Genomic DNA, 25,068 nt, shown 5'->3' with positions numbered 1-25,068 from the left:
TCATGAGCACATTTACTAGGTGCCAGCAGCATGAGTGCACTTTTCCCTTTGCCGTTCTCTCCCTTAATCCTTTCAGCAAACCCTAAGTGACAGATATTGCTGTATTTCTGATTTTCCAAGGAAGAGGTTAAGTGATACCACCAAGTTACAGAGCCAGGATTTGAACCCAGGTACAGGCGACCTAACACCATGCTCTATTGCAGGGGTTCTCAAATGTGATCCCTGGGCTGGCAGCACCAGCCTTGCTTGGGGACTTATTGGAAAAGCAAACTCTGCTGAATCAGAAATTCTGGGGGTGGGGCCCGACAGTCTGTGTTTAACAAGTCCTCTAAGCTCCAGAGCTTCTGCTCTCCTGCTTTATAGCGCCTTGGTTGCGGGGGGCAGGGGCAGGGGCAGGGGGCAGGTGTCCTGACTAAGATCATGGGGCCTGGAGTCAGGCAGAGCTGGGTTCAAATCTCTGTCCCACCACTTCCCAGCCCTATGAACGTGAGACTTAAATCATGAATCTTTGCCTTTCTAGCCTGTGAAGTGGTGGTAACAGTGCCTCACCTCCTAGAATTGTTGCCGGGTTAAATGAGAGAGTAGATCTCATTTGACAGATGAAAAAATGGCGGCCTAGAGAGGGAAAAGGACTTGCCCAGGCCCCTGCTGTGTGGGCTCCTTTCCAGAGAGGACTCTGCCCTGTGGGTCTGTCCCAAAGTGATCAGCTCATATCTAGCTCCATCCTTGCCAGCTGTGTAACCTTGAGCTGATTCCTCATGTTCTCTCTGCCTGTCTCCTCAGGCTTAGAATGGGGATTGTAACAGTGCCTGGGCCTCCTGCCGTTGTTGTGAGACTAAAATGAGTTTCTCTGTGTATGGTGCCGGCCAGCACTTCAAAAGGGCTCAGTAAATGTTAGCTGCTGTTATTAAAGGCAGAGACAGGATCAATCCCTACTGTCTTCTAACAGCCCCCCATCCCTGGTCAGAGCATGATTAAGAGTTTAGTGCAGGTCAGAGAGCGTGGGAATTCTGAGGAGTGGAATCTTCCCCTCAGGGGAGAGCATTTTGGACCAGATAATTCTGTATTGTGTGAGACTGTTCTGTGTGTTGCAGGATGTTTAGCAGCATCCCTGGCCTCTACCCTCTAGATGCTAGGAGGTGTCCCCCCACCAAGTTGTGATGACCCAGAATGTCCCCAGACATTGCCAGATGTTTCCTGGGGAGCAAAATTGCCCTGGTTGAGAGTTACTGAGGTAATCAGGCAAAGTGGTTTGAGGTGCTTTAACACACCAGGTGGGTTAACACAGGATCCTACGGTTTACCTCTTCGTATGGTGGGGAGGCTGGGGCCCAGGGGCACACAGTGGGTAGAGGTAGGTCTGGAATCCAGGGCTCTTGTGCCTGTCACCTCTCCACAGGTCCCTCAGAACAGGTGGGCAGAGCCCAGGGGACAACCAAGCTGGGACCCAGGATGCCTGGAGCATTCCCCCTTCCTCCCCCAGTGTCTACCTGCCTGACCATTGCCACATCCACTGCAAAGCCCATCAGAGTCTGGGCTTACCTCTCCAGAAGCTCCAAACAGGTGCCTGGTGTCATGTGCTACTGAAGTAAGACACCCTTATTAGGCATCTAAGAATGCTGTTGCCAGGCCCAAAGTTGCCAGGGCTGGGGGTGTCAGTGTGGAGCTCGCCATGGCCCTGCAGGGGAGGAGGGCATCAGCAAAGTGGAGCACCGCCCCACCTGCTGGGACCATAAAGCTGTCACCAGAGGTGAAAGATGGGTCCCCCTGCCCCGGGGATACAGAGAGCCATGGAGACATGGTGGCAGGACTGATTTAGAGCAAAGAGAGGGAAGGAGGGAGAACAAGAGACACAGTCAGAGAGTCAGAAATACAGAGCCAGAAACAGAGACACAGCCAGAAACAGAGACACAACCAGAGAGAGACAGAGAGAAAGAGACAGGGTGAAGAGAAACAGAGAACACGGAAGCTCCAAGACAAAGAGAGATAGGAGATGAGGACGTAAAGATGCAGAATGTGCGAGAAACAGACCCGAGACACAGAGGGAGATTCAGAGTTAGAGACGCAGATCCAAAAACAGAGGGCAACAGAAGAGACAGAAACAGAGACAAAGATGAGAGAGAGCTGGAGAGGGGGCCGGAGTCACAGAGAGGAAGGAAAGAGAGCTAGAAAACCAGATGCAGAGAAAGCAGGCCAGATTCAGTGAGAGAGATGTCATGGTCTGAGCGCGGGTTGGAAAAGAATTTCCAGACACAAGGCAGAATGTAAGGAAGATAGAGTTTATTAAAGAGAAAGGTTGCTGCAAGAAGAGCGGGCCAACTTCCTGGTAGCCAGGGAAAGTCGACCCTGAGCATGGGTTGCTTGTCTGTTTTTATAGCCAGGGAAACTGCCTGGCATCTGCTGACTGGGCAGAGTATGTATACTTTCAATGTGCTGAGAGTAGAAAAACGGGGCAAATGTCTTTCCTTATATGGGATGGGAAAGGGACAGGGCATGCTTCTTGGGAGGGCTCTGGGACACTGCGATGGTCGCACCATGACAGAGTGATAGGAGTGCTGTAACTCTTTGTTCCAGCAATATTTGCCCTTTGAGTTTATCTTGTTCTTTGTCCTTGGAGCACACCACAAGAGACAAGCCGGAGTCACAAAGAGACGGGACAGAGACACCCAGAGAAACCCAAGGAGGCAGAAGGAGACCTTGGTCCTCTGACCTCAGTCTCTCCTCTGGGACCCAGAAGCTGGGCATGTGCGTGTATCTCTGCCCACAGGAACATTCATGTCTGTGCTCCTGTGGGGGCCGTCCGTGTCTGAGTGCCCAGATAGTGCTTGTGTGCGTTCATCTGCTAATTCACCACTGGCTGCCTGTGGGGTGCCAGGCTCCTCTGCAGGGCAGTGGGTACCAGCGGACAAGGCCCCTCCTGGAGGTTCTTGCTTATTAGTAAAGAAGGACAGTACACAAACAAATGCTGGAGCTATGCAGAGATTTCAAACAGAGTCACGTGCTAGAGAGTGACTCGGGGCTCCTCTAGACCTGGTGGTCAGGGAAGGCCACTCTGAGGAGGTGACTTATGAGGTGAGACCTGGATGTCGAAAGCCAGCCTCGCAAAGATCAGGGACAAATCCTTCCAGAGGGATGACTTGGTACAAAAGCCCGGAGGAGAAAACCAACTTGGTGAATTCAGGACTGAGAAAGGAGGCCCGTGGGACCACAGCTTCTGGGGGTGAGGTGGCTGGACAGGAAGGCAGAGGCCAGATCATGAAGGACTTGGTAAGGCCAAGGGAAGGATTTGGGGGTCTCTTCTAGGTGAAATGAAAACTGGAAGATTGAAGCAGGAGAGGGAAGCCAGTGGATCCAGGTTTGGAAAGGTCTTGCTGGCTGCTGGGTGGGAAGTAGGGGGTTGGGAAGCTCCTGCAACAGTCCAGGCAAAAGAGGATGGTGGCTTGGGTGAGACCGGGGAGAAGTAGATGGATGCGGGCTGCGTTTTGGGTGTAGAATCAACAGGATAGCAGGGATGGCAGGGGAAAGGAAGGAGCCATGGGTGACTCCTAGGTTATTTGCCTGAGCATCTGAATGAGTTATGGTGGTGTTTCTCAGAATGAGGAAGACAGGGAGATGCAGCTCTGTGGGGAACAGTCAGGAGGTCTATTTCGGCTAAGTGTGATATGCCCTTGTGTGTATGTGTGTGCACCTATGTGCCCATATGCCGGGGCCCAGGTGTGCACGTGTGCCTGTGGCGGTTCAGCTCACCTCTGCTTGGCTGGGCGGGAGCTCCTGGGCTTGACCTGGGACCAGGCCCTGTCTTGGCTCTTCACTCTAGCCAGCCCCAGGTGCTGCCCCTGCCAGCTGGGGATTCCCCAGTGGCCAGCAGGAACAATGGGGTGGGTGGACCCTTGGCACTGCCGACATCTGGGCACACAACCCCAGGCCCAGGAGGCCTGGGAGCCCCGCCCGGCAGTGGCAGGCAGTCTCCGGGGCAGCTGGTGACAATTAGCAGCGTTGATTACCTCGTGGCGATGCCATCTGGGGTGAGGGCACTGAGCCCAGCCTCACGGGATACCCTGCTTGCTGGCATGCAGGGCTTTCTGGGGCTGAATGCACGTAAGTGTGTCAGCATCGCTGCCTGCGTGTGTGTGGATGAGCATTGGTGTGTACGTGTCTGAGTCGGCGTTTCTGTGGGAGCTGAGTCTGTGTGGCCACCTGTGTCTGTGTGCACACATGTGTATGTGCTGTAGGTCTGCAGGTTTCTCTGTTTGCATATATGAAGAATTATGCCTGTGGGCACAGGTGTGTGTTTCTATGTGTATGTTTGTACACACACATCTGCGTGCATGCATATGTCTCATGTGTGCATATCCAAGTAAAAGCAGTGCCAAGTACATGCATTCTGAAAATTATGCACCTGTGTTTGAGTACATCCAGGGATATATTTCTGTGGCTTCATCTGTGCTCACACATGTGTCTCTGTGTGTCTGTTTACATGGAGGAGTATCAAGTGTTTGCATGTGTCTGTGTGAACCTGTCTACATATGCACGTGGAGTCTATACACGTGTCGTGAGAGAACATATCTAACTGCACGCTTCTAGATGGGTGCACATAGGTGTCAGGGGCAGGAAGGGACATAGGCCCATTTCTAGACTGCATCCAGCTGTCCCCTCCTGCCCGGGAGGGTCTGGGATATGAATGGAGGAAGGATATAGGAGTTGCCCAGGATGGCACAGTGGTTAAGAACGTGTGCTGTGGGTCCAGCCTAGCTGGCATGGGCCCCTGCCCTACCATCCACTAACCATGTGATCTTGGGCAAGTTGAGTTGTTCCTGGGCTCCAGGTTTCCCCATCTGTAAAATGGGGGTAAGCATAGAATTCTCCTTCTGGGTTTGTTGTGAGGATGAAAGGAGCTAGCCTATGTGAAGTTCTTAGCACAGAGCCTGACCTATGGGTGTTGTCTATTCATTCCCAAGTGCCCGCCACTGGTGCAGCACCGTATGGGCAGGCGAGCCGGTGCCTGCCCACTCCTCAGGCCAAAGCTCCCAGAAAGCCCCACCCCTGCACTTCCCGCCTGCTGAGCTCAGCGCTTCCCAGGCCCCACCACTGTTGTACCCACATCTTGGCCAGTTCTTCGCAGGGACCACAGTGGCGCGTCTCCGTGGCCGTGGTTGCGGGTTTCTGCTGACTCAGCGCCTCGGGCTCCGGAGGCGGGAAACCCCAGGCCTGCCGCCCCTCTGGTTAGATGGGGCCACAGGGCTAAGGTTCCACCATGTTGCTTCTCCAGGTGCCCCACCCCATCAGGGCACTCCAGGTGCTCCCACCACACCCATTCCTACCACTCAAGGGCCTCTTGAACCTACGTCTCCATAGTTCCTCATCCTTGGGGCCCAGAAATTTGTTTGCTGCCTCCAGGGGAGACCCTTGGGAAGGTCACCTTGATCATCCTCCTGCCTCTGGACAGAACTGGACACATTACCTGCTTCCTTCTCCTCAGAAGTCCAATCTCTCATCCAACCTCAATTCCTCTCGGTTCCTTGGATCCTGAGTATAAAGCAAAACCCTCTCCATCGCTGGGCTGGTCCAGTCTCACCCCCTCACCCCATCCTTGGCCCTCACCTCCTGCCAGCGTTCACAATAATAATGATAATAACAGTGAATATTTATTGAGCTCCTCTTTTGTGCCCTTAGTAAGCACTTTTACAGACTAACTTGTCTCCTGCTCACAACCCTGTGAGGTATATGCAGTCATTGTCCCATCTTACAGATGAGAAAGTGGAGTCATAGTTAAACAGTAAGTTCAAAACCACAAAGCTAGAGCAGAGGACAGGGATTTGAGCCCTTCTAACTTCACGGAGTCAGTAGGAATAAGGGGACCCGCTGGGTTCCACTTGTCTGGAATTGAGTCCAGAGCAGAAGGGGTTAATTTAGCTCACGCACGCGCACCCATCCAGGCGCGCACACACACCCCAACTCCTGGAGGGGGCCCCCTCCCCCCAGTTCAGACGGTCAGAGAACAGACTAACTGGGAATGTTAGGCTAAGAAACTGGAAAAAACTGACCAAGGAGGCTTGGGCAGCAGCCACGTCACGGGTGCTGCGGAACTGGGGAGGAGGGTCTCCATCCTCCCCTCCCCCCAGCCCCGCCACCCTTCTGGAGGCCCAACGAGGGAAGGGGAAGGGGGTGGCACAGGGGAGGCCCTTCAAGCTCCAGGCCTGGCTCTTAAAGGGCCGGGCTCCCCGCCCACCCGCCTGCCGCCAGAGCCCCTTGCAGGGCAACTCCGGGCACGCAGGATCCCGCCTTGCTGGCTCGCTCACCTGGCGGAGCAAGTGAGAGGGATGGGCTTGGGAGCGCAGCCAGGCCAGGAGTGGGCCTTGCATCCCGCCGCCTCTGCCACCGCTGGAGCCCCCTCCCGGTTCTCCCTCCCTCCTCCTGCCTGGCGGGCGGGTCCAGCTGTGTTCCATTAGCGGCCCTGGCAAGTCCCCAGCCCCCTGGAGCCTCCCCCTCTTCCCCCATCCGATGTGGCCGGCAGTCCCCGGCAGGCGAGCGGGCATGCGAGCGGGGCAGCATTCAGCCCCAAAAGCTCAGGACAGGGGAAACTGGGGACCCGAGGCCGGCCAGAAGTAATCGAGGACCCTCCAGCGGGTCTGAAGAACCCAGGCCCTGCTTCCCGCAGTTGGCTGCGTTGGGCTGCCTGGATTACACAGTGAGGTGGCGGGGATCCCCAGCCACGGTAAGTGGGGGTGGAGCGGGTTGCCTCGGGGCTCTGGACTGAAGGGCCCCTTCTGCCCCTGACTTGCTGTGTGACCTGGGGCAAGAGGCATCCCCTCTCTGGACCTCAGTCCCCTTCTTTAAAGCAGGATGAGCTCTACGTCCATTGCAGTTCTGACTCTCCCTGCCCCCAGATCTGTGCCTTCGTATATGGATGGGGTCATCTCCTTAGAAGCTTCTCTCTTATCCCTGGAGCCCCCTGCTCTGGATGGGGCTAGAGGAGTGAAGATGAGAGGTCAGGAGCAGGAAGGGGACAGGGAACACACTGAAGTTCACATGCATTCACATGCCTCTCACAGTTGGCAGTCCTTCCACTGACTGGCAGGAGGGGGATGTCAGGATAGGGTTTGAGAGATAGGATGTGCGTGCCACCAGAATGGGGGATGAATAGGGTGGATAGGATGTGGGTGCCACCAGAATGGGGGATGAATAGGGTGGGGGACCAGTTCTGCCCCAGGAAGAAGGAGATTGGGGTCCTATCTCCAAATATATTGAGGCTAGGGGTCCTTCCTGCTCTCATTCTCTGTCCAGAACAGAGGGAGGGGAAACAGAATTCCTTTACAGCTGGAGGGAATGAGGTCAGACTTGCATAAGAACTTCCCGACAGGAGGGCCTACGGAGGGGTAGTCATAGGCTGGCTGCGTGCACGTGTATATGTATTAGGTGGTGTGTCTAGGTGTACCGTGAACATGTGTCCCCGTGACCATGCCTGTGTGCAGGTAGGACTGTATGCACACATGGGCACAAATATGTCTCTGTGTATATGTGCCTGTGTATCTGTGTGTGTCATGCTGACACATGCATGACTGTGCGCGTGAGCGAGCTGCCTGTCTCGGGGGAAGCTGGATGATGTATGGCTCTGCTGGCCGCTTGCTGAGCCTGCATGGATTTATCTGGGCCCATCCATCAGGGTTTAATAAAACTAAAAGACGAGCATCCATCAGCAGGGGAGGTTGGCAACAAGGTCCTGAGCCCGTTGACCTGTTCTCCCGCCCACTGCACCCATGGGGGAGGCTTCCGTGGCTCACACTCAACCCTGTGATGCCTTCCAGGAGACTCAGCCCAGCTGTCAGCCCCTGACCTTGTGGGTGCCAGACAGGGCCGCCTGGCTGAGCTGGATGCGGCTAGCCAGGTACCAGGCTAGCATATACCAATACAGTGCACAGGTTGATAAAATATTGAAATACTTCCAAGTGTCTTGGCAAATAGCCTCTGCCTCAAACTTCCTCCCTATCCCGAGTGACCTGGCCTTCTAGGACCCTCTAGATCTCTCCTCAATCCAGCAACTGTCCACTGGCACAGCCAGATGCTGCCTGGACCTGGTTTCAGTGCTCCAGCCAGCATTCTGCTCTGGCTGCTCGGTGTCTGTGCCATACCGGTGGTTAAATATTTTGAATATCACCTCAGCCCAAATCCTAGCCCAAGGCCCGTGGTTGGGCCTCTGAGGGGGACTGACGCCGGGCTAGACCTCCTGCAACCCCAGTACCAGCGCCTGGGCCCCATGGGCTGGTTGCTGCTTGCCCACGTGTGGAATTGTGCTATGTGAGCTCAGGAATCCACCTTCCTGCTCTCTATGGTTTTCAGGTGCTGTGGCTGCGGCCGACTTCTCTGGACCAGGATGTGGGCATCTTGGGCTCCTGGCTTGTGGCTGCTCAGTCTCTGTGTTATCTGCAGCCATATGGCAGATACAGGTGAGATGACGTGAGGATTAGAGTGTCATAGGCCTGCCACTGGCTCTCTGAGCTGTGGGGTCCTGTGTACGTATGTGACCACGGGCCTGGGTCACGTGGGCATTTATAGGAGAGTCCAGAGGCTGGGCTCAGGGTGGCCTGAGGTGTTTGCACACACGGGCCAGTGTGAGGTGAGCTAGAGAGGATGTGTGTTTCTGTCTACATATTTGTGTGTCTCTGGGCCTCTCTGTGTTTACATCTCAGAGTTGCTGTGTGCATCTGTACATACTCCTGTGTCTCTGTGTGTGAGAAGAACCACCCACCCTAATACATAAACCCAACCTGTGCCCCAAGTGCTGATGGGGCCAGCGTGGTGGGCAGGAGCCGGCAGCAAGCTCTCCCTGCAGAGGCAAGCTGCATCCCCAAACAGGCCAGGCCTCTCCAGTCCTTGCCCTGGTGGAGAATCCATCTTCCAGCCCACGTGCTCCTCCTCCTCCACAGCGATCTTGGATAAAGGGCCCGCCTCAAGGCCCAGACGCTGGATGGGACAAAGCGTGTAGCTTTCCAGGGCCCAAAGCCAGAGGAAGTTGACCAGGCAACTTGCCCTGCCCTGCTAGGTGCCCTCTGGCTGTGTGGCTGAGCAGAAATAGAACTCCTAGAACCCTAAATCCAGCCAAAAGAGGCAGAAAAACCAAGATGCAGATGTGAGTGGGGTACATGTGACTGTCTGTGGGGTGTGTGTGTACATATGTGTTTTTGCATGTTTGCATATATGCCTTACTCTCTTCTCCCTCACCGGGTCCCCTGGGTATTGGGGCAGATAATTTCAACATCTGTAAGGAATTTGGGCCTGTTGCCAAGGGGTGAGTCACCCATTGCTGCTACCTATGCTAAAGACAGTGATAGTTTTTCTGGACATACCTGGGGGAGGAAGATTCCAGGGGGGTCACTGGACCTAGGAATCCAGGATTCCTTCTTCCCGCCAGGCATCCAGGGAGTCCAATGCCCAGCTTCTAGGAGCTGTATCCACCGGCTTGTCCCAGGTACCCCAGCTGCATTGATGAAAAGGTTTTTTTGTTTTTTGTTTTTGATTCTAGCCTCCATCTCTCCCGTTGTAGCACTCTCTCATTACTTCTGCTCAATCAGTCCTAGAGAAGAGGCAGGCCCATGGCTGCCTACCTGTCCCTTAAGGGTTTTGGAGACCTGACTAAGCTATCGCCTTCTGCATGAACCTTTACCCCCTTAATATACCCTGTCTGGAGCCCCAAGGTTCTGGTGGGTCCCTTGAGCTTATGGTCCACTCAGGCCTTCAGTCTTTTCTCACAGTTTCATAAGGTAGTTATCCAGGTGAAAAGTCAATCTGTTGACTCAGACTTGTGTCTGGCCTGCTTGTCTGTTTTGGCTGTGGGAAGTGGAACCCCACCCATTGCTGAGAACATGTGTACCAGCAGCACATGGCATCCCTGGTGGCACAGGCATCTACAACTCACACATGTGCAGACATGCGCATGCACTGGTATATAACACAGTGTGCATGGACCTGACATTTCCTTGCCCCTGAAGTGCTCCTCTTTCTCCCACTTGGGTGTATGTTGTGGAGGGAGTGCATGTATATACACAGCTCCCCACCTCATGTGAGCTGTAGGGCTGCCCAGAGTTTCTTTCATTCTCTTGCTGGCCTGGCCCCTGACTTGGGGGTCCTAGGGAGATTTGGGTTCTAGGAGTTCTGATCTTGCTCTGCTATGAACTTACTTAGTAGCCTTGGGCCAGGCCTCAGTCTTCCCATCTGTGCACTGGCTCCCAGGGTAGCCAGGGTCAGAAGGCAAAAGGTGAAAGCAGCCCCAAGGCAGAGCCTGGGTAAAGGTGCAGTGTGGGGAACATGAACTTGCTCCATCCCAGGTTCCCCAGGAGCCCGGCTGTGCAGTTACCTCAGCCTGAGCCCACCAGATGCCCCACTGCCAATTCTTTTCCAGGGGAGCGGTGCCCACCTTCACAGCAAGAAGGACTCAAGTTGGAACACAGAAGCGACTTATCGACCAACGTGACTGGTGAGTGCTCATCTCATCCTGTCGTCCCCCCTCCACCATCTTCCTGGAGTGGCCGGTACCCCACTCACCTGCCCAGCTGAGCTTGTCACCTGGTGTCTCCCTTAAAGGCTTCAATCTCATCCGCCGACTCAACCTCATGAAGGCATCTGCCATCAAGAAGATCCGAAACCCCAAGGGACCTCTTATCCTGAGACTGGGAGCGGTCTCAGTCACCCAGCCCATGCGGTAAAGGCCCCAGTGTGACCACTGGGAATCAGTACTGACCTCAGCCACACTCCCAGCAACTCTGCATGTTGGGCCTAAGCTCAGGGGCACCCGTGGGTCATTGTATCCTGCTTCCTGTCAGGAGTCAGCCTGGTCTCCACTCCTGGGCCTTGCAGGGCATGCAGAGAGAAGGGGACGGGCAGGCCCACCCTGTGTCCTTTCCCCATCTCTGGCTAGCAGTGGGTGAGGACAAGTCTGCATCCTGTGGGCACCATGAGGACTCCAGGATGGAGGAGGGAACCTTCAAGAATTGTGTGTGTGTGTGTGTGTGTGTGCGCGCGCGCCCACACATGTGAAGTCCAAACTCCCACAGTCCCTGGGTGGTCTGGCCCCTGTTTACCTCTCCAGCCTCATCTTCCAAAATGTTCCCTTTCTTTCTTGCTGCTCCAGTCGTGCTGAAACTGTTCATCTTTTTTCAGTATTTCTTCCCCTCCCCCAGGCCCGGTTATTCTCCCCGAGGCATCCTGGATTCCTTGGAAGCGCTTACCACAATCCTAATGGAATAATGCAACAGTCATTCTGAGGATCCTTTGTTTATGGCCTTACCTCCCGCATCACCCCGTCAGACTTGAAGGCTCCCTGAGGACAGGCCTCTTCTCTGTGTTTTCACCCCTGTTACCCCCAGCAGCCCTCATATAGTAGGCACATAGTAGGCCCTCAATAAACATCTGTAGAATGAATGGATGTGTATATGTATGTGTGTGGCAGTTTGGAGGTGTGTGCCTGTGCGTGTCTCATGTAGGTTCAACAGTCCTGAGGGCCCAGGGTGGGCAGCAGGTGGTCTCTTACCTGAGCCTCAAGGCACCCTCCCTGCTCTACCCCTAGACGTGTATTCCCTCGGGGCCTCCCCAGTGAGTTTGCCCTGGTGCTGACACTACTGCTGAAGAAACACACCCACCAGAATACGTGGTATTTATTTCAAGTGACCGATGGAAATGGGTACCCGCAGGTGAGCCCGACCCCCCGCTCCACCCCCATTGCTCTTGGCCATTGAGCAGTACCAGTCCATCCCAGCTTCTGTCCCAGCTTGTGATTTCTGGGGCCTCCCTGCTCCATCCCAGTGCCCACCCTCAAGGCCACCCCCACCCCACCTATCCCATTCTCTTAGGAGGTATTGCTCTGTGACCCCAGCCAGCTTTCATCCCTTTCTGGGCCTCAGTTTCCCCTCTTGTGAAATGAGCTTGAGAGCCCTTACCTTTGTCATGCTGTGGCTTGGGAAGCTCTGATTCTCTGTCCTTGCCTTTCCCAATTCCACACAGATTTCCCTGGAAGTCAACAGCCAAGAGTGGAGCCTGGAGTTCCGGGCCCGGGGCCAAGATGGCGACTTTGTGTCCTGCATCTTCTCAGTGCCCCAGCTCTTTGACCTGCGTTGGCACAAGCTGGTGCTGAGCGTGGCTGAACGCGTAGCCTCTGTGCATGTGGACTGCACATCAGTCTCCTCCCGGCCTCTGGGGCCCTGGCGACCCATGCGGCCTGTGGGCCATGTTTTTCTGGGCTTGGATGCTGAGCAGGGCAAACCTGTCTCGGTGAGTGCTAGGTCAGGCTTGGACTCTGCTCCTACTTTCTGGGAGCCTGAGTGAGCTCCCGGGAACCTATATCTGACCAGGGCTTTCCCTTGCTCAGAATCCTCTCATGGTTCCCCATTGACCTCCAGATGCAGCCTGAACATATTAACCTGGCATTCAAGGCCTTTCATGATCTGGTCCTTATAAATGACTGCAGCAGCATCTTCTGTTCCATCTTTCCATGCAGCTTTTGCTCTGGTTGATTCCATCCCAGACATCCATCTCACCTAATACTTTCACACCACCAGCCTTTGCCTATGCTGTTACCTCTGCCTGGAATGCTTTTCCTTGCATACCTACCTGCTGAATATCTACCGGTCCTCAAGGCCCAGCTTGAATGAAATCTCCTCTTCCCTTCTTCCTCTGGGCCAAAGCAAACATTTCTCCCCCCTCTCCCTCTTTCTTTCATGTACAGTTTTGTTTTGCTTTTTGTGACAGCTGTATTCTTGATGGTCTCCCAGGCCAGACTGGAAACCTTCTGAGGGCAAACTCTGGGATGGAGCCATCTCTGTGCCTCATTAGGGGCCAGGACTCAGAGCTATTTGCTAAAATGAAGTGACACTTGTGTGTCCCCTGCAGTTTGACCTTCAGCAGGCACACATCTACTGTGACCCGGATCTTGTGCTGGAGGAGGGCTGCTGTGAGATTTTACCGGGAGGGGTGAGTGGCCTGGCCCCAGCACAGCTGGGAGGGGTTGGGGACTGCCCAGGGACACAGTGTGCTGGAGACGGAGGACCAGGAAGGGGATGCCTAGAGATCTTAGGATGATGAGTGGGTGAAGTGGGGGGGGGTGTCTGCCTTCTGTACTGACCCCAGCCTTTCCCCCACACTGGGCAGTGTCCCCCAGAGACCTCCAAGGCCCGCCGGGACACCCAGAGCAATGAGCTCATTGAGATCAATCCACAGACTGAGGGCAAGGTCTACACCCGCTGCTTCTGCCTGGAGGAGCCGCAAAACAGCAAGGTGGGTAGGCAGGGCAGGCAGACATGGGCATAGGCAGGCACAAGTGGGCCTGCCCCTCCCCTGACCTGACTGGGGCCTGCCCCCAGGGTCAGTTGACCATGTGCCCCGGGGCAGGGAGGGCACTGGAAGCCCTGCCTCTTTGCTTCCCACCCTTATTGGATTCTGGTAGGCAGAGAGACAGCCCACTGTATGACCCTGTGCCCCCCTGCCTGCTGGCATTAAGAGTTGTGCCCATCTAGCTCTGGTACTACCCAGACCCTCACTGGTACCGTCCCAGACCCTGGTGAGGGAAGGACCAGGCTGGCACCCAAAGGCAGTTTCTCCAGGACAGGGATATCTGGGGTCAGAGGCCAGGTGCCACACTGCTTGTCTTGGGGCTCACTCATTCTCCTGGGCTCAGCCCGGGCAAGTGCCAAGCTGGTTCCATGCCCAGCACCATGGCCAGCTGCCCTGCCCGCTTTAGGTTCTTTAGGGATGGCAGGGAAGCCCAGTTCCTCCCATAGCCCCACACCGTGGCAGGGCAGCCTCCCTGCCCACCAGGCATCTTGCCCAGCCTTTGGCTGCAGGAACACAGGATCCCATTGATTCATGGTCTTGTTTTCTCCGACATCACGTGGGTGGGGTGAAAAGGAAGGGGGGGCCTGTTGGGGTGCCAGGGGCCTGAGCAGGCTCTTGATGACCTGGGAGCTGCCAGATGTCAGACTGAGGCATCCCAGGGGTCCATGCCTAGTGTGGGCCCCAGAACTGCCCCCTCCTCAAGATTTCCCCCTTATTCTGTCTGCTCAGGTGGATGCCCAGCTGACGGGAAGAATCAGCCAGAAGGCAGAAAGGGGGACAAAGGTAGAGACAGTGCGTGCGCGGAGGAGCCCACAGTGTCCTGAGTCTGCCCTCCCTGTCCTCCGTAAACCCCTTGAGTAGGAGACTCTCCGCCCATGCTCTTCCCACCTGCCCCCACTCTCCTGGACAGAGCTTAGGATTTGTAGGTGCCAGCTCTGAGAAAGAAGGATGAACGGGAGCGAGACAGACAGTACCTGGCGCTATCTAGGGCACCCGCTCCTGGTGGTTCTTGGGTAGGGGTGTTGGAAGCAGTGCTTTGTCCCCTCCATTCCCCACCCATTCTCATGCCCTCCCTCTTCCCAGGGCCACCAGGAGACAGCAGTGGATGAGGTAAGCCTCCCATCTAGACTGGCAAAAAGAGCTTGGTTGGAAAGGTGCCAGCATGAGCCCTTCGGACAAGGCTTTGGTGCCCTGGATCCTGGGCATGGGGGTGTGGGATGACCACACAGCTCCCAGCATTCCTTGGGGACCTGATGCTGGACCCTGTCTGCATGCTGCTTCTCGTTAGGAGCGGGGTGTTCAGCCCTGGACACTCCTGCTGAGTTGGCAGCAAATGGCCACGGGTATCTTGGAGAGAGCCCAGGCCTTGGCCATGGGACCCTGGATTCTGGGCCTCACTCTGCTCCAGCATGCTGTGTGACCCAGGGCCCACTGCTATTCCTCTCTGGGCTTCAGTTTCCTCATCTGAGAAATGGCTTGGCTCTGGGTCGGTGGCAGTTGAGGGGCGAGGCCTATTTGGTAGGATTTCCATCTTCACGTTCCTCAGCTCCACCCAGACACCTGTGATGTTCTTGGTGTGTGTATGGGGGCCAGTGGGGTGGAGAGGGCTGGTCCTGGGCTCTCAGACCTGACCTCCAGGCCCATTCTTCCCTTTCAGTGCCCACCCTGTGTCCATGGTGCCCGGGAGAGCAACGTGAGTGAAGAGAGAATGTGCTGGGTGGGGTGGACGGGGCCTGGGAGTGGGCGTTGCCTAGAGGTTGGCTTGGCGGCTTCCTGGTTCAGGACAAGGGGGTCTTTGTGCACTTTCACACTCTCTGCCTGCCCACCCCCCAGAGCTGGGTTTGTCCCACACTCGCAGTCCCACCAAGCCAGGGCCCCAGGGAAGGAAGTCTCATGCAATGTATTGGGCTCCAGGGTGGAATGGGGACGGGGTGGCTGCTGGCAGAATCAGAGCCTTGGTTGCTGATCCCAGCTTGGCTCACCCCACAAGGACTCAGGCCTGCTCTGCTTGGAAGGCTTCCCATGTCATCTTAGAGGCAGAGAAGGGGAAGGGCTGGCTCAGGGTGATACAGCCCAGCATGGCCCCCCAAACCACGTGTTGGCTCAGGGCCTCCCCTCCTATCCCTCTCTAGCTGGTCCTGGCCCATCCTCCCTCTGGGGTCCAGAAGGACAAGGGAAAGGGGCTCAGTGCGAGCCCAGCTGGTACCCAACTGTGTCTCTTCCGTGGGCAGTATGAGTCACCACTTTCCCACAGCCTGACATTCTGAGTTGACATTCTGCATTGATCCACAAAGGGCACAACCCCCGCTCCCCTCGGCTCTAAGCCCCTGGCCTTGGGGGACATCAGGAAGTATCCCCTCTGCTGCCCTCCCCTGTTTCTGTCCAGTCCTCCACCAAACCCAGTAAGGCTGATGGTCCCCACTTATGCAGGGGTTACCATGGCAACCGAGCAGCCATGTTATCCTAGCAACTGTGGGGTGGAGCTAGCCAAAGCCAGGCAGGTTAGAGAAGGTAGGTCAAACCCCTCCGTAAGTTTGACAGCTTTGGGAAATAAAATCAGCATGCTGGTTGGCCTGGGAGACAGAGCAGGGGCTGGGGTTTGGGCTGTTGGTTCAGCCACCCCTGTGTGACCCTGGCTAAGTTGCTTGCCCTCTCTGGGCCTCTGTTTTCCTCTCCCTCCCTGAGATGATTACATCCTCTCTCCTCTGTCCCCTCAGGTCACAATTGGTCCCTCTGGCCCCCAGGTGAGTCCCAGATGGAGAACAGGACACCCCTGACCTCTTCAGTGGTGCTAGTCCATCTCACGGCATGTGGCCCCTGGCTGTGTGTATATATCAGGGCTACCCAAGCCTGCATATATGTGGGGTGATTAGGTGTGTGTGTGTGTGTGTGTGTGTGTGTTGGAGAGAGTAGGGGGTTGTGTGTATGTGAGGATGTTAAGAACTGCCCTTTTTTGAGGGCCTACTGTGCACCAGGCACTGGGCCACCCATTGGCACCATGACCTTCCTGAACCCCCTCAGGCATCTTGCCGCGTGGGTACTATCATTTTATTTCAGGGAAAACCGAGGCCCAGCTGTGCCCACGTGGGTGACTGGTGTGATTTTGTGTGTGTGTGACTACGTGCATTTCTGGACACGTTTGTACATGTGCAGGGGGGTGAACCCATATACCTGTGGGCCTGACAGGATCACAGAGCTTGTGGGTGATGTGCAAATGTGAGATTGCACACTTCTGTGTGCCTGTGAGTATATAATGTCATTCTTGGAGCCACCTCCACGTGCGTGCTAAGTGGTGCACACTTTACCTACAGTGTCACATTTCTTCCTCACCTCAGCCCCTTGAGGTAGGTACTGACATGAATCCCATTTTACTGATGAAGAAACTGAGGTTCAGACAGTTCACATAACTTGCCCTGAGACACATGCTTGTAAGCGGTGGAGGTAGGATTTGAACTCGGGCAGCCTGACACTCATCATCATGGGTGTCTGCCACTGCACATGTGTGTGTCCACGCACATGTGTCCCTGTGCCCCTGGGTGTGCTGTGTGTGAGCTAGCATGCTTGGGTTAGAGTGTGGAGAAGAGGTACCTTCTGCCTGAAACTACGGATTTGCCAAATATGGTCTTTTGGGGTGGGAGGGACAGGCGGATGAATGCACATGGAATCCATATGCTGTGTGAGTGGGGGCGAGGGGGTTGGGGCAGGGCTGTGCTCATTTATACACCCGTGTGTGGTGGATGCGTGGAGAATACCAGGATGGGGAGAGCTTCTTCAAGGCTCTCATGTGCTCCTCTGGTCCCAGCCCTTGTTTTGGTCTCATCCACAGAGAGGGAATGGTGAGCTGGGCCTGCCTGGTCCATCAGGACCCAAGGGAGAAAAGGGAGCCCGGGTAAGTGCCCCGGCCATGCCCACGGCAGGACGTTCCCACCTGTACCCTGGGGTTGGGCCGGAATGTGAGCCATCATCCTGTCATCTCAGATGGAAAACTGCAGCCTGGTCCAAACAGGGGATGAGGGCCAGGGTCTCTCTAGGGGTTAGTGTGTGGAAACCTGTATCTTCTAGGGGCACCTGCGACTATGGGATTCTTGGGCCCATCCTCCTCAAAACAGGTCTAGGATGGCTCCCCTAGGAGGCTGATCCCTTGCTCCCTACCTCTAGGGCAATGACTGTGTTCGAATTTCCCCGGACGCCCCGCTTCAGGTAAGGCCTGGAGGAGAGGCCTGCTTTAGGGCCAATATGGGGTCAGCCCCTGAGGAAGGGGCTGTGCCCTCAGAGCCCATGGGGGTGACCCTGGGCCCCTCTCAACACCTTATCTCCCTGTTCAGTGTACAGAAGGCCCAAAGGGAGAGAAGGGGGAGTCGGGAGCCTTGGTGAGTGTGGGACCAGAGACAGGGCAGGGCAGCGGGGTCCTGGCCAGCCTCCCCTTCCTCTCCTCACCTCTCTTTTGTGTCCCCTCCTTATCTCAGGGACCCTCAGGACTCCCCGGCTCCACAGGCCAGAAGGTAATGGGCCAGGATTTTGAGGGGTGGATGCCAGGGAGGTCTGCGAACCCTACAGACAGGAGGAGGGAGGTGTCCAAAGTCATCCTAGGGGATGGTGTCACTGGGCCCAGAGTTGGTAGTACTCCCGAAGCCTCCCAGTCCTCCTGCCTTGTCCAGATTCCTGCCAGACCTGGAGAGAAAAGCCACAGACTCCCTGAGCGAGTGGCCTGGCTGGTGGCAGTTCTTCCTGTTGTCTCCCCTCCTGTGAAGCCATTTAATCTCTAGGAAGGCTGAGACCACGGATCTAGAAAGCAGTTTTCCCTCCCCAGATGGAGCTGTCCTGGCTCTTCCAGCCCCTTCTCTCAGCCCCAGTCACTTTGCCTCTTCCTTCCTCAGGGCCAGAAAGGCGAGAAGGGAGACGGAGGCATCAAGGGCTCGTCAGGAAAGCCAGGCCGAGATGTACGGTTCTTGGGACCCTTCCTCAGCACGATCCCCACACCCCTCAGCACGTGATCCTGAAATGCTGGAGTATAAGCTTCCTAATCTAACCCACTATTCTGCTCAGACAGAACAGAGACCCAGGGAGGGGAGAACTGTGCCCCAGGAGGGGCCAGAAAAGGGCCTGACCCTGGGCATCCTGACTCCCAACCTAGGAGCCCCTGACCTCCAATGTCCTGACATTGACATCTAGTGACCTCGGGGCACTGGGTGAAGTCAGGCTTTGGGACAGGACAGGACAGGGAGGGTGGGCAGCTGGGTATTTACACGTCCCAGTGGGGCTGCTGTCCCCGGGAGGTGCCAGGCCTCAGCCATCCTTAGACCCTCCCCCTGCCCACAGGGCCGGCCAGGAGAGATCTGTGTCATGGGGCCCAAAGGGCAGAAGGTGAGTTGTGGGCGTCTGAGGGGTGAAGAGTGGGTGATGGGGCTGAGGCGGTGGCTCTCTCATACCCACCTTATGTCTGTGCCAGGGAGACCCTGGCTTTGTTGGGCCTGAGGGGCTGGCGGGAGAGCCTGGACCCCCTGGCCTCCCTGGGCCCACTGGGATAGGACTTCCTGGGACCCCGGTGAGTACCCCTTGCCCCTCCTGTCCTCTTTTCCTCAGAGACCCTTCTCCCTCCTGGCCAGGGGTGGGGAGGTAAGGCTTGGTCCCAGGGGGCCTGGGAAGCCCCTGCCTGACCCTGTTTCTGTCCTCAGGGGGACCCAGGTGGCCCTCCAGGCCCCAAGGGAGACAAGGTAAGCACAAGCAGAAGCAGGGACACATGCGGGAGGCCCCCTGCTTAGCAGGAGGAGAGAGGAGAGTGGGGCCGGGGTGGCCGGGGCAGCTGGGACAGCAGCGGGGAGGAGGGAGGTGGCCGGCATGTTGGGGAAGGGGCTAGGGGGCTGAGCCCCGCAGTAGGCAGTGTCCCCATCCCAGTGCTTGCCGAGTTCGGAGCCTCGGCGTGGGTTGCAGGCACAGGGACGGGGAGGCCTAAGTCTGGTAATGACCGGAGTGGCCTAATTGGAGGGCCCAAGCTCATTTTAGGGCCTTATGCCTTGACAAGCAGAAAACCCTGGAAATGTCTTTCTGCTGTGGTTCCTCTGGGGTCACCCGTGTCACCTCCAAACGTGCTGCACCGGGGAAGGGGCACATGGAGGCCTCATGTTCTCCCTTCCTTTGCAACCAGAAGGACTCAGGTTAGACATGGAGAAGGACAGGCAACAGGAAGGGAGTGTTTGTTGACAAAACCGACCGAGAGGAGGTGGGAGATTTGGCGAGATTGTCCTGCCGTCCAGAGAGGGAACTGGATGGCAAAGGGGTGCATGGGCTGAGGTCACGGCCAGAAGCCTCCCCCTTAACTCTTCTTCTGACCACAGGGCAGCTCCGGAGTGCCGGGAAAGGAAGGTCCTGGTGGGAAACCTGTGAGTGACCCCAATCTGGTGGGGGAGGGGAGCCACTGCCCACCACACCCAGGCCTCATCTACCAAGGCCTCCAGAGAGAGAGGGGCTAGGTCCTCGGTCCCTCTCTGCTGTGGCACTAACGCTCACTGCTTCTCCAACAGGGGAAGCCAGGGGTTCCAGGGCTGAGGGGAGAGAAGGTGAGTCCCAGGCTTGGTTACCCCAGGTTGGGATGGGGGGGCAAGCCTTTCTCTGAAGGTGACACTGAGCATCAAGGGCGCTGGGCCTGGGACCCTCCTCGGGGGACCCCCACCCCTTCTTTGTTCCCATGATGTGAGTGTGATTACTAAAGGGCCTGGCTTTGGAGTTACACAGACAGGTTCAAATCCCACCTCGACCCCGCACATGAACACAGCAAGTCGATGAGCTTTTCCCTTTGCCCAAGTTGCCACACCTCTAAATGGGACACAGTGATTTTTTATGCCTTGTTTGAGGATGTAGTTTTGTTTTGTTTTGTTTTGTTTTGTTTTGAGGATGTAGTTGAACGGAAAGCCCCCTCAGTGTTCCTGTTATCCACTTCGCCCTGGCCCACCCCATGCCTAGAGCTCCTTGCCTTCCCCAGGGTCTTAGCCCCAACTTGTCCACTCATGCTCTCTCCCTTCTGCTAGGGTGACCCCTGCGAAGTGTGTCCAACGCTGCCTGAAGGGTTCCAGAACTTTGTGGGGCTCCCTGGAAAGCCAGGGCCCAAGGGAGAACCGGGTGATCCTGCACCAGCCAGGGTGAGTGCCCAGGGTGGCCCTTGCGGGACTCCACCAAAAAACCAGGGGGCATAATCATGGAGAGGGGCTGGAAACTTCTCATGGCCATAGAGACACTGTGGGCAGAGAGTCTAGGCTCTTAGCTCCATGGGGGTGGGGGCTGAACCATAGAGTTTAGGGCTAGGCTATAAGGCCACCCCAGGTCTCCAGGGCAACCAACCGGGGTTCTCCCAGCCAAAGCTTAAGATGCCTTTTGGGCAAGCTGGGGTGGAGCCAACCCTTACAGTGAGTGAGATTGTGCCCTCCTCCTGGGATTGGGTATGGGTTGGAGGTGGAGGAAAGGAGCGGGCAGGGCTGGGTTATGGTCCTGGGCTGGACTCTGTACCCCACTCCCTCACAGACCCTTTTTTTCAGGAGGGCCTGGGGGCTGTTGGACAAAAGGGTGATCGGGTATGTACCGGCACTTCTGGCGGGGTAGCTTAGCCTGGCCTCATTTCTTCCATCTGTCACATGGGTTGATGAGCCCCAGCTCTGGGGTGCTGACCTTGAATCCCCTGGGACCCCTGGGTGTTTGAAGGGTTTGTGGTGTGTGACATTGCTGTCTTCATATATGGCTAGGAAATTTGGGGTGCCCCAACATACCCAGTCTCTCAGCCCATAAACCTTTTCTCCCTGCAGGGTGACCCTGGCATCCAAGGCCTCAAAGGAGAAAAGGTGAGGGACGCTGTTCTCTGGCTGACCCCTTCTGACTACTGGGAGCCTTTCTGATTCCTTCTCTTCCTTCCCCAGGGGGAGTCCTGCTTGTCCTGCAGCTCAGCCATAGCAGCGCAACATCGTGGGCCCTCTATAGGGCCCAAAGGAGATGTGGGCCCTCCTGGCCTCGGGTTGCCTGGCCTTCCGGTGAGTGACTGCTTCCTCCTAGCCAGGCCAGCCCATCTTTGCCACACTGGTGGCCTCCCTGGCTCCTTAGGCTCTGGGTCTCAAGGCAGAGACCAGGAGGGAGGCCCTGAGGCAGGTTCTCCGGACCTGTAGCCCGGTGTCTCCCTCCACCCTTGCACTGCCCTGGTACTCCCTCTTAGAACCTCTGAGTGCCCATCTGTATAACAGAGGTAGTTGTCCAGCTACCTGCAGGGTTGTGGGATTTGTAATTCTGAGCTGGCCTTTCTCCTTCTGGGTGGACGCTGGGACCCATGGAGTCTTGGAGGGATGGGAGTGGGGAGATGCAGTGACTGTGACTTGATTGTTTTTCAGGGGAAAGTTGGGGCTCCAGGGCCAACAGGGCTGAAAGGAGAGAAGGTGAGACCTGGTTAGATGTCAGGAACACCGGGGTCTTCTTGGCCAGGAGGCAGGGGAGGGGGCCCCTGGACGGGGAATAGGGACAACATAGACAAGAGATCAAACTGTAAATCCACAGAGAAAGAAATTCATCAGTGTTTTGGAGACTGGAGTCAAAGAATTGATTTCTGAGAGCCCGCATGTTCTCCAAGAAAGTTCCTTAGTGTTGTATTTTTAATTTACTGATAATCCAAGACAATTAAGTACATTCAAGGCTACCTTATAATAAAATAATAATAACCCTTCTTTACCACTTACTTTGTGCCGAGCAGCATTCCAAGGGCTTATAGGTGTATTGACTTGTTTCCTCCTCCCAAAACCTCATGGGTTAGGTACTCCATTATTCCCATTTTATGGATGAGGAAACGGAAATCCAGAAAGGCCAAGTAAATTGCTCAAAGTCACATGGGTGTTTGGGTGCAGACCTGGGATTTGAGCCCAGGGAATGTGGCTCCAGAATTGGTCATCTTCCCTACTCGGCTGGGTTACTCAATTTCAGTGCCATGTGAACATTTGTATTTGTGGTTGCATTGGAGACAAATGACAGTATGGAACTAATAATGCAATGTTACTCAAATGAGGGGTCCTGTGGGTACACGAGTGTTCAAGTGTGAGAAACACTGGAATATACATTGAGACTCCGCTCTACCAAGCAAACCGCGCCTGTCATTTCTCAAATGCAGCTTTGTGCCCCCGCCCCACACTTGTTTCCTCTTACGGTCCCCCCATCTCTGTAAATGGCATATACCCAGTTCCTCAAACCTCCTCAAACCCCAAACGGTGCAGCATCCTTGATTCCTCCCATCTCCACATCATCTCCATTTGACAGTTCTGCCACAGCACCTCTCTCAACTCTACCTGCTTTGCTCACCTCCACGACCACCACTTCGTCTGGGTCCCATCATCTCTCACTGGGATGATGGCGGCAGCCCCTTAGCTGGGCTGCCTGTGGCCACTGCAGCTCTTAAACTTTTTCATCCAGTAGCTAATGGGGCTTTTTTAAAAAAGAAAAGAAAAGAACAAAACAAAACAAATAAAAACCTCAGGTTACATTATTTCCTTGCTTAAAATCCTTCTATGACTCGACTTTGTACTGAAGGCCTTCTATGCCTAACAAGACCCTGGACACCTGGCCCTGTCTGCCTTGAAGGTTCATCTGGTTTTCCTCTCCCCACTTCCTGTGCCTTAGATGTGCTGCCCTCCTTACTTTCTGGAATATGTCAAGAATGTTCCCACCTCTTAGATTTTGTACTTGTGACTCCCACTGTCTAGAAGGTTTTTCCTCTCTACCTCCCCCTATTCTTTCATTGGCTGGCCTTTGTCTCGTCTTTCTGATAATAATTGTGGCTAACATTTCTCTGACCATCCTGCCTAAAACGGCCTCCCCCACCTACTTTGTTTCATCACCCTGTTTATTTCCTTCACAGCACACATCGCTATTCAGTTAAAATTATTTAAAAGTTCTTGGTGTCCCTACAAGGGTGTAAGCTCCACAAGTGTGTTTGTCTGTGCTGTTCACTGCTACCTACCGGCACCTCGCTGAGTGCACATTGTGTACAGGCATCCAGCGAGTGACTGTTGGATAAATGAACTCGTGATCTTTGTGTGCTGGGCCAGAGCTGAGGGTGGGGCTGGGAATCTGCAGAGTGAGGCTGGGGACAGAAACAGGCTTGCCACAGACTCCCCTGGGGACCTTGGGGAAATCCCTTTCCCTCTCTGGGTCTCAGTTTCCCTAGCCAGGAAATGAGGGGGGTAGTTGGGGGTCCCAAGGGGTTATTTGTGTAGTTTGGGGTTTGGGAATGACCTAGAGTGGCCTCCGCACTTTGACCCTGTGTTCTCTGCTTTGTTCTCAGGGTAATTTCGGGGAGGCAGGGCCAGCCGGCAGTCTGGTAAGTGAGCTTTGGATGGCAACAGCTCTGGGGAGAAGGACAAGGTGGGACGCGGGGAGATGAGAGGCCCCAGCACGGCCCAGGCAGATGCTGGGCCTCACACACGGCTTCTTATCACACAGGGACCTCCAGGGCCAGTGGGACCCACAGGCATCAAGGGGGAGAAGGTGAGTTGAAGACGTTCCCTGCGCCGCAGCCAGTGCCCGCTTCCCAAACACACGCTTATCCTGCTCTACTTCAAACCCTCCGAGGCTCCCCACTGCCTGAGGGTAACATCTGATTCCTTAGCATGAGGTCAGGACCCCTGAGGCCTTGGCCCCCACCTTCGTTTCTTACCTGTTTTCCCACAATGTCTCCTGAGATATCCCTTGGCAAGCACAGGTGCTATGTCAGGCCAGGCTACATTCCCCAGCCCCAGATTCCAGATCTGCCTGGGGTCCCCCAACTCTGTGTCCTTGCTTGGCAGGGGGAGCCTTGTGAGTCATGCACAGCCCTGTCCAAGCACCAGGATGGGGACAGCCACGTGGTGGCCTTGCCTGGGCCTCCCGGAGAGAAGGGGGAGCCTGGGCATCCAGGCTTTGGCCTGCCAGGAAAACAGGTGAGTTCTGGGGCCTGTGGAGGTGGGATACAGGCAGGGCTTGAGGGGGACAGGGGCTGCCTGGGTCTCTAGGCTCCCTGTGCAGTGGGGAGTAGGTGAGAGTGTGTGGAGGGGTCAGTACCTCTGTCCCCAGAGGGAGCTGGCCTCACAGGCCTCCACCCTTCGTCCTGGGACACAGCATGGCCGGCTGTGCAGAAAGACCACCAACCTGGAACCAGACGGACCTGGGTTCGAAGTCCAGATCTGCCTTTTACTAGCCCTTTGGCTTGAGCCAGTTACTTCCCCTCTCTGTGCCTCTGTTTCCTATGCATGGTGTTGTTGTAAAGCCTGGGAACGATGTGTGTGAAGAACTTAACAGCACACAATAGGCATTCAAGAAGTGATAATTACCACTGTGGCGATTATCATTGTTACTGCCTCACTAATAGCAGTGAATGCTGACATAGTGTACATCGTGAGCCACGCACTGTTTCATGTATATCAGCTTGTCTCATCTCACAGGAACCCTACGAGGGAGAAGCCTGTGCTCTTTTTATTGTCCCCATTTGATGGATAAAGAAACCGAGGCACAAAGAGGTTAAGTAACTTGCCCAGGATCACCCAGGCAGGGAGCCTGGCTCAAGTCTCTTCTCTTGAATATCGCTTCACTAGAATGAGAGCAGAGATTTTGACCTGTCTTGTATATTGTATATTCCCGGAGTCTAACACACTGCCAGACACTTAAGGGTGTCTAGTATGAGTGAATGGGTGCTGGGAGTGCTTTCTCCTCAGGGCAAAGCTGGAGAGCATGGATTGAAAGGGCAGAAGGTAAG

The 25,068-nt window shown here is 55.5% G+C and overlaps 1 protein-coding gene and 1 pseudogene across 4 annotated transcripts in view; both read left to right on the top strand.

The window, feature by feature from the left end:
* The window catches only part of LOC309799101 (methylosome protein WDR77-like), a 460,959-nt pseudogene that overhangs the window by 203,372 nt on the left and 232,519 nt on the right, over positions 1-25,068 (top strand). The gene's annotated exons all lie outside the window — the stretch shown is intronic.
* Positions 6,307-25,068, top strand: part of COL16A1 (collagen type XVI alpha 1 chain) — a 50,801-nt gene continuing 32,039 nt past the window's right edge. For 2 of the 3 annotated variants that reach the window (XM_082614876.1, XM_082614875.1), the window contains exons 1-31: positions 6,307-6,714; positions 8,337-8,443; positions 10,396-10,470; positions 10,578-10,695; positions 11,560-11,683; positions 11,994-12,260; positions 12,879-12,959; positions 13,137-13,262; positions 14,049-14,102; positions 14,403-14,429; positions 14,977-15,012; positions 16,037-16,063; positions 17,146-17,208; positions 17,478-17,519; positions 17,645-17,689; positions 17,786-17,821; positions 18,197-18,259; positions 18,639-18,683; positions 18,769-18,864; positions 18,995-19,033; positions 19,655-19,699; positions 19,841-19,876; positions 20,345-20,455; positions 20,849-20,884; positions 21,113-21,148; positions 21,224-21,334; positions 21,686-21,730; positions 23,623-23,658; positions 23,781-23,825; positions 24,125-24,256; positions 25,028-25,063. In XM_082614876.1, coding sequence (XP_082471002.1) covers positions 8,371-8,443; positions 10,396-10,470; positions 10,578-10,695; positions 11,560-11,683; positions 11,994-12,260; positions 12,879-12,959; positions 13,137-13,262; positions 14,049-14,102; positions 14,403-14,429; positions 14,977-15,012; positions 16,037-16,063; positions 17,146-17,208; positions 17,478-17,519; positions 17,645-17,689; positions 17,786-17,821; positions 18,197-18,259; positions 18,639-18,683; positions 18,769-18,864; positions 18,995-19,033; positions 19,655-19,699; positions 19,841-19,876; positions 20,345-20,455; positions 20,849-20,884; positions 21,113-21,148; positions 21,224-21,334; positions 21,686-21,730; positions 23,623-23,658; positions 23,781-23,825; positions 24,125-24,256; positions 25,028-25,063 — 2,106 coding nt within the window. In that variant the 5' untranslated portion in view covers positions 6,307-6,714; positions 8,337-8,370. The remainder of the gene's footprint in view (positions 6,715-8,336; positions 8,444-10,395; positions 10,471-10,577; positions 10,696-11,559; positions 11,684-11,993; positions 12,261-12,878; positions 12,960-13,136; positions 13,263-14,048; positions 14,103-14,402; positions 14,430-14,976; positions 15,013-16,036; positions 16,064-17,145; positions 17,209-17,477; positions 17,520-17,644; positions 17,690-17,785; positions 17,822-18,196; positions 18,260-18,638; positions 18,684-18,768; positions 18,865-18,994; positions 19,034-19,654; positions 19,700-19,840; positions 19,877-20,344; positions 20,456-20,848; positions 20,885-21,112; positions 21,149-21,223; positions 21,335-21,685; positions 21,731-23,622; positions 23,659-23,780; positions 23,826-24,124; positions 24,257-25,027; positions 25,064-25,068) is intronic. The other variant, XM_082614877.1, reaches the window with a different exon arrangement.

This window comes from Mesoplodon mirus (genome assembly GCF_964341445.2).
Source record: "Mesoplodon mirus genome assembly, chromosome: 3".
Classification (NCBI taxonomy): Eukaryota; Metazoa; Chordata; class Mammalia; order Artiodactyla; family Ziphiidae; genus Mesoplodon; species Mesoplodon mirus.
Note: the sequence above shows the minus strand (reverse complement) of the source record. Positions and strands in the feature narration are given on the sequence as shown.